Source organism: Charadrius vociferus, unplaced genomic scaffold (genome assembly GCF_000708025.1).
Source record: "Charadrius vociferus isolate BGI_N301 unplaced genomic scaffold, ASM70802v2 scaffold17, whole genome shotgun sequence".
Lineage (NCBI taxonomy): Eukaryota > Metazoa > Chordata > Aves > Charadriiformes > Charadriidae > Charadrius > Charadrius vociferus.
In genome coordinates, this window is record NW_009649163.1 from 191,799 (window position 1) to 209,449 (window position 17,651).

Genomic DNA, 17,651 nt, shown 5'->3' on the forward strand with positions numbered 1-17,651 from the left:
CTGCTGCTTCTTCACAGCAACAGATGTGGAAGTGACCAGAGGTGCATTTCCATCTCTGCGGTAGGATGCGGCGTTTGTGCTGCTGATGTTCCAGCTGTCCTGGAGGATGTGTTCTCAGCTGGCTGGGAGGGGCAGAACAGGGCTGGTGCTGGTACAACAAAATACGCGTTTGCTGGCAGCCCCTGAGTCTCAGCTCTTGCAGGCTGCCCCACGCTGTAAATTAGCTTCTGTTTCTGCTTGGCAGTTGGCACTTGGTTCATTTGTAGATGCTAATTGTACTCTGATGTTATCAACAGCAGGTAATTGAAAAGGGCTTGATGAATTACTTAATTTCTCTTAATAGCTGAGTCTTCAGGAGCTGAATGAAGAAGATAAGGTGAACTGGAGAAAACAAAACAGTCCTAGCTTTCTAATTAGTGTTCCGAATTTCCTCCTTTACGCAAATTAGGGCAAATGTGTGAGGCAAAATAGGTTTGTGAGCCAAAAGCGCTTGTGGTGTGCTTAGCATTAGAGAGCAGTTGATAACTTCTCTGTTGGTGTGACAGAGCACCCAAGGGGCAAAGGGCTGGGGGTAGAGGGCCTGGCATCTGGCTGCCTCTGACATTGGTGAGGGCTTCTGCGGAGAACAACAGCAAAGCACAGATCACATCCCCCCCCCCTGCTGCCAGTGTGGCACCGGTCCTGGGGACATGCAGAGACCTGAAGGATCCGCTGGTCTGTGACAGGGGTGGAAGAACAGGACCTTGGGTTGCCCAGGCAGGGCGCAGGGCGAGGCGTAAACACTGGGTCTTTGGTGGGGGTGATGGAGGTGATGTCCTTGGCTACACTTGGGGAACGTACTGGCTTCCCAGCTCATGGTCAGGGCTGAGGGAAAGTTCCTCCTGCTGTGACGCTGAACTTAATGAGTTTTGTTCCCAGTGGAAGCTGACCAGAGGGTGCACAGGCTGCTCTGATGGTGTGGGTACTGGGTATCGCACAGCTGTGTTCAGCCGTGGGCGCCTGTAAAATGGGGGTGGACGTGCTCTGAGCAGCACCCTGTGAAGCACTTGCTGCTTTCTGGAGAATTGCCCCAATTCTTTCTGAGCAAAATCAGGAAACTGAGGAAATGCAGTCTGGGGAAGTGGAATCTGTCACTTGGGTTTGGTTTTCTTCCCCGCGGCAGTGTGGTGATGAGCCATCTTGGGTTTTCCATACTGTCGTCTCCTGTTTCTATGAGCCCTCTGCCATTGGGCAGACCACAGCTTGTTTGCTAGAAGGAAAAGCTTAATTCAAGTTCTGTAGTATTTCTTCTGATTGCCCGTATGTCCGGTGTAGTCTGTGTCTGTGTCTGTGCTACTCAGCATTGTAAAAAAAAAAAACCAACAAACTGGTACAGAAATCTTGAGACGAGATGGGCTTAGCAATTCCCTGCAAGTGCTGACACTTGCTGTAGTTGCTGTGCCTCATCCCACAATAAAACAAGTGCTGCTGCAAAAGGAAGCGACTTGCGCCTGTTCCTCAACCTTCATGGTACTCACTTGCGGTTTAAATTCTGTCACAGTTTTGCTGACTCAAAATCAGTTAAGTTGGGACTAGAAAATGAATCTTAATATCATTATTAATCTTACAGCAGCTTTGGATTTAATTATGCTGTCAGCATGTAATTCCAGAAATTCTTGTAAAAAAAAAAGGAAAGCGTTTTGGTGCAGCAGAGAATGTTTTTCTTGCATTGGATTTAAGCCTAAATATAACTTTCAGTTGGTATGCTGACTCAGCTACTCTGCACTTTGTATTAGAATAGTTTTCCTAGCTTCTGAGTGCAGGATCTCACGTTTCAGCCGTTATTTGGCTGTATTTTCATGTCTTCTCTGTCAGAGTTAAGTTATACTAGAGAAAGAGAACATACACTTCTTGCTGAGAAAGTCTATTACTGTTTTTTAAAACGCATCTATTACCAATTAAAAACTCAAGTCTTAATTGTCTCTTTCATCTAATCCACACGCAAAACAAAACCTCATCAAAATAACCATGCTGACAGGCAAAAAAAATGTATCTAAATGTGTGTTTCCAAGCCAGAATGTTGGAGTTGGCCTCTTTGCTGAAGCAACAGAAATTTTCTGTTTGCATTTCACTGATTTAGATGGAAAGATCTCTTAAGTGTACCATCTAATGCTGAGCAAGATGGAGACGGAATATAACACAGCCCAGCTGCTGTAGCGCTCTGCAGGGAGATGTAATGCGCTCTGTGACGCAGTAAGCAGAAGGTAATGGACTGAGGGCCAGCCACAAGTTATCAAGCCCTTCACAGCAAGGAGATGTGGAGCTTAACCAGAAGTCTCAGATTGTCAGCCTTTGCAAAGCAGATGGTGTTTCCAGATGCCAAGGCTCCATGTGGAGAGCTGGCTTTTCAGCCTCTGCAGGTCTTAAGGGTTCCCATTGCGATGCAGAGAGGACACTTCAGATTATTAATAAAACACAGTTTAAAGTCTCTCCCTCGGTGCTTAGCATCTCTTTGCAGTTACAAGAGAACTTCTGTGCATATCTTCATGTGCTTGGCGTGTTGTCCAAAGAAGCAAGATATTTTCTTCTGAAGCATTTTTGCAATTAGTGTCAAAAAATGTGGTTGTGTTTGCCCATCTCTTCCCTGATTGCCGACGGACTAGCTGACTCGCCAAAGACCCCTTTCCCTCCTCTCCCACCGCTCGCCGGCATGCTCGTCCCGCTGGCGGCATCGCAGCAGAACGTGCCGCAGACAGTGGGTGCTGTTCGGCTCTCCCCACAACGAGGAGCGGGCAGGCTGGGACCTGGTTCTTCCACCACATGGGTGAGCTTCAGAACCACTTTTGCTCTGTTTCGACTTTCAGTGTGTTTGTATTTCATTGTGAAAGAGCAGGTTCAGTCAAGAGCAATGCTACCTCAGTTTAAGCCGGAGGCTGTGGTGCAGCAGTGACCCCCTCATGACGCAGGGGTTTGTTCTGCACTGGCTAGTGCTGGTGGGAGGCTGGAGATGCCTCTGGTCTCTGCTGTAACCGCCTGCCGGGCTCCAGCACAGGAGCCACAAAAACTGTTCCAAAGTTAGTCTGACACTTTCTCCCCGACCTTACCAACTTGATGCCTGAATTGGAAAAATCGGTGATCTGCATAGGCAGAATGTAACTTTTATGATTATTTTGTTGATGTCTTATACAGGTTTCTACCCAGTTCTAACTGTATTCACCATTAAGGAAAGAAAGCTTGTGAATTAATATAATTTGTGCCATTTTTGGTGCTTTACGCTATATAAGGCAGCGAAGGCTGTCTCTGGCCGTCTCCCTTTATGTCAGCTGGGTTCTTGCCTTGAGTGTGTTCGGCTGTATCCCCCGTGTGCCATTCCAAAATGAAGTCTGGCTGCCCGACCAGAAGACTATCTTTTACTTTGAAGTCAATAGTTATAGCTGTAAGAATGAGTCAGAATGCTGATGTTTCGAAGTGACAGTGTGTTTCTGGATCCTTCTTCCTTAAGTGCCACAACAGATGGGTGACAGCTCAAGCAAACTAATGTGATAGCAGGCGCCATGGTGAGAAGAGCACAGCTTTGTTCTCTGTTATGCTGCTTGGTTTTGTCCTGGGTGTCTCCTGGTAAACATTTGCTCACTGTTTTTCTCCTTTCTTGGCAGTAAAGAGGCTGACTAAAACATTTAGAACTGTGAAGGCTTCATCTCCCATCCATCTACAAACCTCATTTTTGTCTGTTGAGGAATGCACAAAGAGAGTATATATTTGGTAGGTGATGATTTTGGAGTCTGAGTCAGAACCTTTCCTTCCTGGGCCATCCTTTGTAATTATCCCTGGCAAATGATGGAAACATACCAGGCAGTGCTGTGTGGGGTCTCTTACCAGGTTCCTCTTTTCCCAAGAGCAACCTTAATTTTTTAGCTGAAATTCTGGGAATTTGCTTGAGCAGGGCTTGTGACAGAGAGCAGCCTTTTTGGTGGACATAGTATACCAGGGTGAAACTCCATCCATAGCCTCTCCAGAGAGTGGCAGCACTGGCTGTTTCAGTAACCTGTTGCCCTAACCTCTAGTATGAATTTTACTTCTCAGGCTGCCATGTGCCTTTCAAAGCCACACTCTGTGTCTGACTTCCCATCTTCCCCTCCCACTTCCCTTCTCCTTCACGCAGGACAGGAGAAGTTGGTGTCCTGGGGCAGGAATTTCTATTATCTCTAGCCCCAGATACTCCTTTTCTTATCTATCCTTAAGTATAGTATGAAGTGGTAGTGGGAGAGGGTCTGGGTTGGGTCAGCATCCCTGACCCTCTTCCTTCATTGTAAGTTCCTCTGTGTTGAGGGAGAGAGATAATTACAGTGAGCAGAGGACTTCCCACTAGCATCCTCATCTTTCATCCACCACTCCTGTGAACGCAGTGTCTGACTTACCAATGGCATTTTAATGGTGACCACTGTGCACAGACTTTTCTTGTTCCTCACAGTGGAGTTTCTTCAGGGTGCCTAAGCTTTGAGGCTGGATAGCTCCTCTTCTCATTTCCAGATGATGACTCCCTGCCCTTGTAGTCTTGAAGTGCATATCTTTGCATAGTTTACTGCTGATTTTCATCACCCCATTCTTGTTGCTCTGGTACATAAGGTTGTCCAGTCCTTCCTCCATGATAATCTCATCCTTCTCTGTGTTAGCAGTGCTGCTTAACTGGGTTTCATCAGCACATCTTGACTAGCACTTGCTTCCTTTGTGCCAAAGTCACCACTAAACATGTTTAATAAGGTTTGTCATCTTCTCTGCTTTCTGACTTTTAATTAAGAGGAATCTCATCAAAGAAGAAGTTATCTGGGCAGTCAGCAGAACTAAAATTTGCTTTTAACCTGTTTTCTGTCCTCCCTCTCCCTTTTACGGTCACTTCAAGCTGAGTGCTTTCCCACACCCGATTGCTCAGAGGAGGTGGAGAGTGGTGCTCGTGGAGAGCAACAGCATGTCTTGTCTCCTTGAGGAGTCCGTCCGTTTAGCAGTAAGAGATTAGGAAAAGCTTGCTCATCCCCTTATTCTGGAAACCCTGAGTTTTCAGGGGTGGTTTTCAATAAGCTATGTATTTAGCTTTCTCACAGTGGGGTGCACTGTGTTGCGTCTCGCTGGGCAGTGCCTGGCTGCCCGTGCTGGAGCCGGGGCACCCCGAGGTGGTGGCTGGGAGGCACATAGCAATTGGGAGACAGGGCTGGGAGCGCTGGCTCCTTGGGGCAGCGCTGGTTCTGCCTGCTTCCAGCTGGACACCTCTTGCTGTTTCCAGAGGACAGATTTAGCTAATTCTGTCTTTTTAGTTTCTGAAGCAATGGGACGCTTTCACAGTGACTGTAGTGACTGCGTTTTGCAGTTTATATGTTACTCGGCTTTGTGTCCAATCCATTTCCGCCCCTTGTAATTACTTTGTGTTTTTTTCTGCAGAAATCGGTGGTCTTTCCTGTTACTGCTCTGCTGTGTGCGGCTGTCCACCAAGCCCCAGCACTGGCCATGTCTCCAGATGGGAGATGGAGGGCCAGAATACTCACGTGGGGACACTTAGCTTAGTTCTTCCCATCCTTGCTGCCAGCACCTTCCCTTGTCATACCGGAGGGAGACATCAGCCTGCATCAGCTAGAGATGCAATAGCTAATGCTGATCAATTAGAGCCACAGGCTCATTGGAGCTGAGGAAGGATTTGGCCAGGACTAAGGCACAAGGGAGCCGGTCCCTCCTGCTATGAGCTCTAGCTTTGATGACTATTTCATTGCAGGAGGAGAGAAATGAACTGTGATCAGCAGCCAAGCGTTTGCTGGTTTGATCCTGTTTTGTTCTGCCCATGTTTTCTGCCTTCTCCTGAAGCCTCATGTTAGTAGGAAAGCGAGCAGAATTTTGGAATGCCTTGCTTTGGTAGAAATACAGGTAATCCAGCGAGAATGCTTCATGCTGATGTCATGGAACCTGGGTTTTCAACCCCACATGAGTTCAAAAAATGAATCGGCGAGGTCCAAATGGCTTTGGGAAAGTAAATTTCAGCCCTCGTGTTCCAGGCTCACTTGGAAAGCCTCTATCTTCAAGTTTTTCTTTCAAAGTGCAAGCCAAGAGGAGGCTGATGTGCAGGGCCCGGTCACAGCATGCTGCGCTTGCCAGTGACCAGGGAAGGCAGCCACCTCCTGACCTTCCGTGTCTCTTCCCCCTCAACACATTGGTTGTGATATGCAGATGGAAATTGGAAGCTGTTTTCTTTCAGGGGCAGGGAAAGACCCAAAGCTGTCTTCAGGTGTCGAGTAACTGTGATGGAAAAACAAAAAAGTAGCATAAGTAAAAAGAAAATGAGCATTTTGTAAGGCCAGACTGTCCAATTGTGGTGAATGTGTGCTTCATGTGTAAGGTAAAACCGTCTCTGGGATTTGCCTGTTGGGAGTGAGGAAGCAGTTCATTTGAGAAGGGCCGTGCCACGTCGGCGGTGCCAGGGACGCCTTGGGGTGCTGTGGGGACAGGATGGGGTCTCCTGGTGTAGGGAGCCTGGGGAAGGGCCAACCACGAGATGCCGCGGGCCGGGCTGCAGGGCAGCCCTGGCACGGCAAGGTCTTGCAGAAGGGTTAGCGTGGAGGAATGTTTTTGTTGAGCCTGTTTGTGTTATTTTTCAGGAATCATTCACCAGATGAAAGGCGACTATGACACTGCGCTGCGGCTGCATAAGACACATCTGTCCATAGCACAGGAGCTCAGTGACTACGCGGCCCAGGGCCGGGCCTATGGCAACATGGGCAATGCTTATAACGCTCTCGGCATGTATGACCAGGCTGTCAAGTACCATCGGCAGGAGCTGCAGATTTCTATGGAAGTAAATGACCGTGCCTCTCAGGCATCTACACATGGGAACTTAGCAGTTGCCTATCAAGCGCTGGGTGCCCATGACCGTGCTCTGCAGCACTACCAAAATCATCTCAACATTGCTCGGGAGCTGCGAGACATCCAGAGTGAAGCACGGGCGCTCAGCAATTTGGGCAACTTCCACTGCTCGCGAGGAGAGTACGTGCAGGCAGCCCCTTACTATGAGCAGTACCTGCGCTTGTCCCCAGAGCTGCAGGACATGGAAGGGGAGGGGAAGGTTTGCCATAACCTTGGCTATGCCCATTACTGCCTTGGGAACTACGAGGAAGCTGTTAAGTACTACGAGCAGGATCTGGCCTTAGCGAAGGATCTTCATGACAAGCTGAGCCAAGCCAAAGCCTATTGCAACCTGGGCCTGGCCTTCAAGGCCTTGATGGACTTCAGCAAAGCAGAGGAGTGTCAAAAGTACCTGTTGTCCCTGGCTCAGTCTCTGAACAATTCCCAGGCCAAATTCCGAGCTCTGGGGAACTTGGGGGATATTTTTGTCTGTAAAAAAGACGTAAATGGTGCAATAAAATTTTATGAGCAGCAATTGAGCTTGGCCCATCATGTTAAAGACAGGAGACTGGAAGCCAGCGCCTATGCAGCCTTGGGCTCTGCATACAGAATGATACAGAAGTGTGACAAGGCTTTAGGTTACCACACGCAGGAGCTGGAGGTGTACCAGGAGCTGGGAGATATGCCGGGTGAATGCAGAGCACATGGTCACCTTGCTGCAGTGTATATGTCACTTGGGAAGTACACCATGGCCTTCAAGTGTTACGAAGAACAGCTGGAGCTCGGGCAGAAGTTGAAGGACCCCAGCATAGAAGCCCAAGTCTATGGTAACATGGGCATTACCAAGATGAACATGAATGTCATGGAGGAAGCTATTGGCTACTTTGAACAGCAGCTGGCCATGCTGCAGCAGCTCAGTGGAAATGAATCTGTTTTAGATAGGGGCCGAGCATATGGGAACCTGGGAGATTGTTACGAGGCTCTGGGAGATTTTGAGGAAGCTATAAAGTATTATGAACAGTACCTGTCTGTGGCTCAAAGCTTGAACCGTATGCAAGATCAGGCAAAGGCCTACCGGGGCTTGGGCAATGGGCACAGGTAAGAAGCACTGCATATCTATTCCAATGACAGACAGTGAAGTACCAGTACAAGTGGATGCATTGTGTTTCTGATGGGGTGTGTTTGTGTGGCCACTGCACGCATGCAGAGGGATGCGGCACAGGGGCGAGTAACAGAGTCCTCTGGGTGCTGAGAACTGTGCTACCGGCTCAAATAGTGAAGCTGATATTGCTCTGCCCTGAGAGGAAGAGCAGTTTATAGGGTGGCAGAAGGAAGAGGTTGATTCAGAGGTCCCAGGGATGTCTCCTCGGGGGAGCACTTTTCTCTGCCTGAAGGATTTGAGCTGTTCTCTAGAGGAAATGACAAAACATCCTCTTTCAGAAAAATACTGGGAAAATAAATGCTGTTGTTTTCTTCCCTTGTAGGGCTATGGGAAGTTTGCAGCAGGCTCTGGTGTGCTTTGAGAAGAGGCTTGTGGTGGCACATGAGCTGGGGGAGGCATTTAACAAAGCCCAGGCCTATGGGGAGCTGGGCAGCCTGCACAGCCAGCTGGGGAACTATGAACAAGCCATTTCTTGCTTGGAGCGCCAGCTAAACATTGCTCGAGAGATGAAGGACCGAGCTCTGGAGAGCGATGCTGCCTGCGGCCTTGGTGGGGTCTACCAGCAGATGGGGGAGTACGACACAGCCCTGCAGTACCACCAGCTAGACCTGCAGATTGCGGAGGAGACCAACAACCCCACTTGCCAAGGCCGGGCTTACGGCAATCTGGGCCTGACCTACGAGTCCTTGGGCACCTATGAGAGGGCAGTAGTTTATCAGGAGCAGCACCTCAGCATTGCAGCACAAATGAACGACCTTGTAGCCAAAACTGTGTCGTATAGCAGTCTGGGGAGGACTCATCACGCCTTGCAGAACTACTCACAGGCTGTGATGTACCTGCAGGAAGGTAGGAGGCTGAATTTTGCAACACAGCATGTTGTGGTAGGTGTGGGGGGATGGGAGGGAGGCCTGAAGACATGCAGAGAAGTGAGGTACTGTGAGCGTGGTGCTAAGAGGATGTGTTTGACAGCGGCCTTTGATGCAAAAGCTCTTGCAGACATCCAGAGCTACTGTTGACCATCCCTGCGAGTAGCTGTCCAAGCGGGCTGTTACGGTCAGCACGCCATGCCAGGGGGAACCTTCCTGGCCTCCTGTAGACAAAGCATTGCAAAGCATGATCTGTGCCTTCCTGGGGGCATCTCAGCTAGCTCTGAGCTTGAATCCAGATTGCACCTGGCAGAGTCTCTTTATAAAGCTCATTTGTGCCTGAGCCTAGAGGGTGTGAACCTTTTCTATAAAATAGCATTGCATACCAGGAACTGACTCTGGGAAGACCACATCAGGTCGTGATGGGTCTCTCTGAGCCTGAGAGCAGGTCTCAAACTGATGTGTGCCTTGCTGATAGCCACCTTGCTTTTCCTTCTGCGTTCAAGTGGGACTGAAAACAGGTGGGTGAGCATCCTCTAAGCTGTGAGTGAAAGCAAGTTGTGTTTGACAGGGAGGTGAGGGAGGGTCAGCCCTCGGTGTCCGTAAACCATCTGCTGCTGCTGAGCACCGGGGCCAGCGCTGGCTTGTGAGTTGTGCTGCTGCAAGGGATTTCAGCATGCACGCAGTGTCTGTGGAAGGTGGTGGCTCTCTGATAGCGGAGATGAGCAGCATAGCTGGAGTGTATGAAGCTGGAAGCCGAAGGATTAATTACATCAGTTAGTCTGGTTTTCCTGAAACTGACCTTGGCAGGATTCCAGTATGCTGAGGGAATTCAATTAAGTTGGAAGGGGAGAAATTAAATACAGCTCCGTCTCCTGGTGTGACGCAGAATTCCTGAAAAGCCTGCAAATGCTAGATGCTGCGGAGCTGTGTGGTCACGACAGGGCCCCTGCTCCCCGGCCCATGGGAAACCTGAGGTGCCTAAGAGGAGGCATCCCTGTTGTCAGCAGGGCCCATGGAGGCGAGAGGTTTGGAGCGTGGTGGAAGGGGGGGATGACACAGAAGGTGCTGCTGGAAGTGAAATGAGCTCCAGGTCGTTCACGCCAGGATGCTGCCCTCTGCTCTGGCTCAGTACGTAAAAACCATGTGGAGCCTGCCGGGAGGCTGGAGAGAACTGGTGGGAAATGAGCCAGTAATGTGGCAAGAGGTGTCTTTTCTGGCAGTGTTTGGCAGCTCAGTGTAATTTTGTTTGTCTGTGTGGCTTTTAAGGTTTAAAAAGTTGAACTTCCTGATAATAGGGGCTTACTGGGTGTGTCTCAGGGGACTTCACCTCAACCTCACTTGGGGAGGTCTTGGTCTATGGAAATGTCTGTCTTGCCGAGGCACCTCTCACGCTGGTGCCAGTTTGAGTTTCGGCAGCAGTTGCCTTGCGCTGGCGCTGCCCTGCTTGGCATCCCACCTCCTGGCAGCTCCACGGCCGTCTCTGCCTGCCGCAGGAGCCTGGGAGGCTGGGGGCCCACTGGAGCTGACAGCCCACCAGGCTGCTGAGGCAGAAGTGCTCCACTGAGCCGCCGAAGCCCCTTCTCCCCTTCATCCGTCTCTCACTCTGACTCCTTTTCAGGACTGAGGCTGGCAGAGCAGCTGGGACGCAGAGAAGATGAAGCCAAAATTCGCCACGGCCTCGGCCTCTCCCTCTGGGCGAGTGGGAACCTGGAGGAGTCTCAGCACCAGGTATACTGTGGTCTGCCCTGTGCTGGCAGGCTTGTGTCCTCTGAGCCCTTTGGATCATTCCTGTCCTCAGGGGAGGATGTGGCTGGTGCATCCCGGGGAGGGTGTGTAGTGCACTGCGCCAGCTCAGGTGCATGTGCCTCCCTGCTCCATCCAAAGTTGCCTCCCTTCTGGCAGGATGCTGCCATCCTGAGGAGCTGTCTGAGGCAGACCTCCCCTGCCTGAGGCTGTGTTGGCCCTGGATCCTGCTGCTCTTCCAGCCAGTGCTTTGTGCTGTGTCTGTAAGGAAGTCACTGTGGCTGTTTTCCCTCCCAGCTGTACCGGGCCTCAGCACTGTTTGAAACCATCCGACATGAGGTGCAGCTGAGCACAGATTACAAGCTATCACTCTTCGACCTGCAGACATCCTCCTATCAGGCGCTGCAGCGAGTACTTGTCAGTCTTGGTAAGAGATGCCGAACTCCAAGCTCATGCCAAGAGTTCAACTGAAGTTGCGGGGGTGCAGTTCATGATATGTCCTTCACTCTTCTGTCCGGCAGAGCACAACATTTCTTTCCCAGGACAGAAATAAAGGTCTTCTCCTTTGGGTGTCAGGCACCTTTGGATCTTCTTTCTTGCTTTGTCCGTTCATTTACCTTTCTGTGGCTCGTTTTCCCGTACATCACGTTATTGCCTGCAGCCAAGATAATCTGTGGGACTGTATTACAGCTACTTTTTCAAAAAATACGTGCTGTGACCCGGCTTCCCCAGGTTTTAGTTTGGGTTGGGGTAGCAGCTGTCCCTGATCCTGCACATTGCCTTGCAGACCACATTGGTGTCAGGTCTGAGAGATGGCTTTGTCTTTTCAGGTCACCATGATGAAGCGTTAGCAGTAGCAGAGAGAGGACGAACGAGGGCATTTGCTGACCTGCTTGTGGAACGTCAGACTGGGCAACAGGACTCTGATCCCTATTCTCCAGTGACCATTGACCAGGTCCTGGAGACAGTGAACGGCCAGAGGGGACTTGTCCTCTACTACTCACTGGCTGCAGGTTATCTGTACAGCTGGCTGCTGGCTCCTGGGGCAGGTGAGGTGCTTTTTGGAGATGAGAGCCTGTGAAAAAGCCTTACAAAGGCAGAATTGTACTGTTTGTGGCTAGGAGTAAATCTGGGGCCAGAGTGAGCGTATGAGGGAATCCTTTCCATCTAGCACCTTAAAGCTGAATAGATTGAAAACTATGGCATAGCCACAGCAATAATGACATAGAAGTGCTTATTCAGTGCTTTGATGTTCACCTGGAGAAGGAAACGTTTCACATGTTTAATATTTCCATTTTTCAACCTCTAATCTGTATATATTTCCCACAGGGTACAGCAGTAATGAGATTCCAAGTATGTTGGCTCTGTAAGAATCTTCTATGCATGAGAATCCCTATTTTAATTACATTTCTGCGCTTTATCCTTCCAAAAGCTTTTGACATTTATCCACTGAAGTGGATTGCATAAAACAGAAGGGCGTCCCTGCTTCCTGATATGCCATTGAACTGCCTGATCCTCTGAATTCTCCTCGTATGAATGTGGAAACACTTATCACAGAGGAGCAAGGAGGATTAATTTGAAGAGGATTGCTTTTTGCAGACAGCTGTTGTTCATTATCTAATAAAGCGATGACTGTAAATTTTCATGAGTTCTTTCTGGATATAATTTAATAATTGCAGCCCTTCACCATGACAAAGCTAAAGAGATAAAAAGCACTATTTAGACTGCACCAAAAACACTTCCGGAAGGGAAGCAAACATTCACACGTGCTTGACTTCAGATGGGATGACAGTGATTGGAAGATACGCTTTTGGGGGGCATTTTGCAATGTTGCATGTATAAGTGTAAAATGGTGTTGTCTTAGTATGCATCCAGTCCTTAATTGGCTCTTTGGGCCTGTAGTTTGTGCAACAAAATGCCAGTAATTCTATAGTATTAATATCGAGCTGAATTTACTAAGATTATATGGATCAGAAGTATAGGGTTTGCCACTAGGCTTCATGACCAGTCTCCTCCTTGCCCAAACTGAGTCTTCTAGAAAAGCAGTTGCACGCTTCAACTACATGGGTTTGTGACTTGAACGCTCTCTCAGGTGTTGGGAAGGAGAGGGACTGTGGTGCTTCGAGGGTTCGGGGTTCCACTTGAGCAGCTTTTCTGGGGAGCTCTTCAGTAGTGACTCCAGCGCAGTCACAGTGACCTCTTCCTGTTTCATTAGTGCTGACGGAGAGAGTAGTTTCAGTGGCAGTGCAGGATCCTCATTATCCCACTGAGATGGTACGCTTAGAGCCTCTTAGCCGCTTCTATCTTTGCTGCTGTAACTGCAGAAGGAGTTGCTTTCTTCTTTATTCCTCCACCCTTCTTAACTGGTTTAATAATTTATGCTGTCAAGGCAAACAGGGCATCCAGAGCAGCCTTTAACTGTTGATCACAGACTGTAGAATTAATTATATCAGGAAGGATATGCCAGTCTGAGTGGAGGAAGGTTTTATCTGCAGTAATAGTTGAATTCTTGAGTGTCCTTTATCTGGTTTACCCATTGTGAAATGCTATCTTTTAATATTTCACTATGCATTAATCCATCTTTTTCTTTCTTTGTATATAATGTATTTTCATTCATGTGAGTAAAATGAAAAATCTTTGTGTGATGTGAGGAGGTTCTGCTGTAGTGGTAACACTTTTGTTCAGCGTTTGAGCCTTGTGTGTTCAATTTATGTGATCAGAGGCTATTAGTAGGTAGTTTTCATGTGCATCTATTGAAATGCGAATTAGTCTGGTAGGTGCTTGTATGAAAGATCTGTTTTATAATTTATATGAGACTGCTGCAATAGCAAATGCATTCTGAGCATCTCATAAAAGCACTGCTCTGTCTTTGTACCTTTGAGTCATCATCTGCAAAGTACAAAAACAGATTTTAAAAGCAAGCTTGTAATACAGAATGCTGGAAAAGCCCTGTGGAGACATGGCATGGAATGCTTTGCCCCAGTTATACTCAAAATGCCAAATGCAAGGGGCTGCGCCACCTTCCTAGACAGTTGCTGGCTGTGCTTTTCCTGCCCCACAGAAATAACCTCATGATTCTCGTGCCTTGCAGGAATTCTGAAATTTCATGAGTATTATCTGGGTGATGGCCTGACAGAAAATGCTGGGGAATTCCATGAAGCCAACAACATGACCCTGCAAACAATAACAAATTCTGCGCTGGAACAGTACATCTCAAGTGTGCGAGAGGCTCTGGGTGTGGATTCCTACTATACGCGGTAAGATGGGGAGGGGGGCTCTAACATACTCTTCCCACTCTCCCATCTGAAACCAATTTATAACAGTCTGGGGTGAGCTAGTCGGCTGAGAAGTCTGAGAACTGAGAGTCAGAGTAGCGGCAAATCTTCATTGCAGCAACAAAAAAATTGCTTTGTTTTTGTATCCATGGCTATTTTTTTGCCAAATAACATATATGCACGTGCAAATAAGGTTTGAACCCATAGGCTGGGTAATGAATCTGTAGATTGGATGAGGCAAATGCCATGTCTGACTGTATACAGGCAGATTCCATCCTACTTGCATTTTCCAGTGTAATTAATTCCCTTTCAAAGGTTTACTTATGGAAAACTGCAAAAAGGATAGGAATTCCACCCTCCCCCTCCAAATATGTTCCCTTGTGGCTATAGCTGAGTAAATATTTTACAGTGGATTAATCCGTCTGATGAATTTCAGCAAAGAGGGAGGAACTTTACTCAAGTCCATTACTCAGATAGGTCCCACAACTATGTTTCCTCATTTTTTTTATTCTATGGATTTATCACAAATCAGGCTTTTTTTGCTTATTTGTACTCAATCTCATGATCTCTTGGGGTATTTGGTTTGATTTATTGATTGGACGAATAGAAATATAGTTTCTATGCTGATATTTACAAGTATTTTTTCTCTGAATACTTCTGTCTGAAAAACAGAGTTGGGGGCGTCCCTGTCCTCGTATGTTCTTTGTGAATGAAGTGTACAGGGTAAAGGATGTTGCAACAGTTTAGCTTGCTCTGTAAGTGAAGCTTGCTAGGTAGTCATTAATTGCTTTACTTTACTAACACACTGGCAGTTTGCAGGTCTAGTTTACTACTAGTGCAAAGGGGACCTAAATGTATGTGTTGGCTGATTTGTTAACCAGCCCCCAAAACTGGTGTGAGTGGAGACACTGGCTCTTCTAGGTTATACGGTGTTGTAGTCTTTTTTTAAACCATTTTGCATTCTTATGCAGCACCAAGATTTATGAGTAAAACACTCTTGAGTCCCCGAGGCTGTGGACAAATGTCCTCTGTCCAAGCTTTGATGGAGAAAGCACTCACGGTGCTTCCCCAGCCCCAGCGAGCCGTTAGCAGTTAGAGGCTACCACCCTGCCGATCGCTCTCTGCCCACGACCTGCCGTCTGCAGGGCAGGGCACACCCGGCCCTGGTGTTCCAGGTAATGGTGTTGGCCAAGAAAGAGGAAGTAATGGCATTGATCCTCAAATCAATTTGTGCTCAGGGTTCTGTGAGCAACTGGGAAGCTGTTCAGCTCCTGATTAATCCTTGTTGATCTTTTGTAATAGCTACTGTAGGTGGCAAATGCAGCTGCCTGGTGACCCTGCGGTGGTGTGAGTTAGGGCATTATTGTGCAGGAGGCAGCAGTAAAACCGAGCTGAGCTTTGTAGTCTGCTCACCAGCAGTTTCCTCAGCTTCCCACCCTTGATACTTACACCTTAATTAAACAGGACAGGAAATTTCTATCGGATCAAAATAAGAGCGTAACCCCAGTCCTGAAGTTTCCCATTAGGTGCTTCAACTATGCAGAGTGGCACCGGATTTCCTAGTTGCTTTCCCCAGGACTTGCTCCCGTCTCTCACGGGCAAATTAGTTCTCCCCTTGGGGTAGGGGGAACATGACACTTGGTGTGTTATGTCCCCAGTACCGATAATGACATGGGTTGCAGTCAGCTTACTGGGTTTGAAGCTCTGAGATGGCTACAGACACGTGTGCTCGGCACAGACGGCAAGTCCCTCTGCTATTTGCTTCATGGGAGCATCAGATGCTGGAAGTGAGCTAGAAGCCATCAGAGGTTCTGGATTCAGGTCTGGCTTTTGTTATTTTCACCCATTTAAAAAGTAAATTAAAGAGTGTGTGTCTATGCTGGGATGCTGAATGTGTCCTGAAAGGTTTGCAAGGCAGGATGGGCTTGGTTTGTGGTCACACATTCTCCTGGTTTTTACCTTTCTTTAGGGAACAGAAGAGTAAGCTCTACCTAAGATTATTTTTTTTTCCTGTACCAGAAAAAATACTGGATTTAGGAAGGTTTGGAAAAAGGTGTCTCTGTCAAATAAATCGATGGTGCATGGTGCCAGGCTTATCTTTGCTTCTCGGTGCTCTGGCGTTGCTCGTCAGGGGAATGCACGCGCTGGGCTCCCCAGCCCGGCCTCCTGCTCCTGGAGCCTGACGCTGGGCTCAGGCCAGCTTGAAGAATTGTTTCGAAGAGCCACTGCCAAACTGCTTAGTGCGAGCACTGGGGTGCGAGTCAGGAATCGGTGCTGAGCACTTCATGTGCAACCTCTGAGGCCCAGCCAAGCGTTGCTGCGTTTGTTCAGCTTCTCCGAGTCAGACGGCAGCTCTCCTGCCTTAGGCCACTGCGAGAGACGTCAGAGCTGGGACAGCCACAGTGATGAAGTGTTGTTGCCTGTCTGGCTTACCCTCTGTGAAGAGGAACTGCTTCAGCCCTCTGGCATGGGGCTGTCCGCTCTGCCCTTGGGCTGGAAGCGTTTCCCTTCTGTGACAACACACTTCTCTGGCAGGACTGTGAAGGCTTTGGGTCCCCTTCGGTTCAAGTATGGGCACAGGACTGGAGCTGCTGCGACATGGAGCAGCCAGCGGCTCTGTGTGTGTGTGTGTGTGTACACACACCTTTTTTGTGGTTCCTCAGGGAAGAGTCCAAGGTGTGTTGGTGCTGGATGTCTGCTGACGGCACTCAGGGAACGTGGCTGACATCTCCAGGCTGGGCAAGGGCTTAAATAGCAAAAGGTTTGAACAGAAATAACATGTTCCCATTCAAGCGTACAAAATGCTGAAAAGCAGCCATTATTCCTGCTTGCCCAGGAACATCTGAGAACATCAGCATTCTGTACTTGTCCCAAGCAGTCAGCCCCTTCTTCCACCTGAGCTTTTTCAGGAGGTCCCTGCTCAGCCATGCAGGTCTCCTGCTTCCCTTGCCTGATTTCTTTCCCTTCGCGATGCAGCGATCCTGGGCTTGGAGGAAGTGATGCTTAAACAGCAGCCAGCTCTCTTGAGCCCCCTTACCCTCTAGAGCCCTCTCCCATGGGATTTGCCCAAGCAATTCCTTGAAGCAATCAAAGCTAGCCCTCCTGAAGTTTAAGGTTTCAACCTTACTTGTCATTTTGTGCATACCGCACTTAATCCTGAACTCTATCTTCTCATGATCACTGCAGCCAAGTCTGCCCCCAACCTTTATATCCTCCACCAGTCCCTCTTTGTTTGTCAGTCCTAGGTCCAGTAGTGCACCTCTCCTTGTGGGCTCCTCCACCACCTGAGTCAAAAAGTTACCATCAATGCACTGGAGGAACCTCCTGGACTGTACATACCCAGCTGTGTGGCCTTCCCAGCAGATATCAGGGTAGTTGAAGTCCCACATGAGAATCAAGGTCTGTGATTGTGAGGCGATTCTCAGCTGTCTGTAGAAGGCCTCATCAACTTCCCCATCCTGATCAGGTGGCCTGTAATAAACACCCACAACAGTGTCCCTTCTGTTACCCTGCCCGTTAATCCTTACCCGCAAGCTCTCAACTTGCTCTTCATCCGCCCCCAGGGAGAGCGCAATACATTCCAGTTGCTCTCTCACATAAAGAGCGATTCCACCACTTCGCCTCACTGGCCTGTCTTTCCTAAAGAGAACACAGCCCTCCATGACAGCGTTCCAGTCATGTGAGCCATCCCACCACATCTCAGTAATTGCAATGAGGTCATGGTCCTGTGGCCGCATGCAC

General features: G+C 48.6%; 1 protein-coding gene across 1 annotated transcript in view; it reads left to right on the top strand.

Annotated features, from left to right (window-relative positions):
* TTC28 (tetratricopeptide repeat domain 28) overlaps positions 1-17,651 on the top strand; it is a 166,290-nt gene that overhangs the window by 119,953 nt on the left and 28,686 nt on the right. Inside the window, exons 7-12 of the mRNA XM_009888375.1 lie at positions 6,618-7,959; positions 8,346-8,869; positions 10,511-10,620; positions 10,933-11,062; positions 11,466-11,684; positions 13,727-13,892. Coding sequence (XP_009886677.1) covers positions 6,618-7,959; positions 8,346-8,869; positions 10,511-10,620; positions 10,933-11,062; positions 11,466-11,684; positions 13,727-13,892 — 2,491 coding nt within the window. The remainder of the gene's footprint in view (positions 1-6,617; positions 7,960-8,345; positions 8,870-10,510; positions 10,621-10,932; positions 11,063-11,465; positions 11,685-13,726; positions 13,893-17,651) is intronic.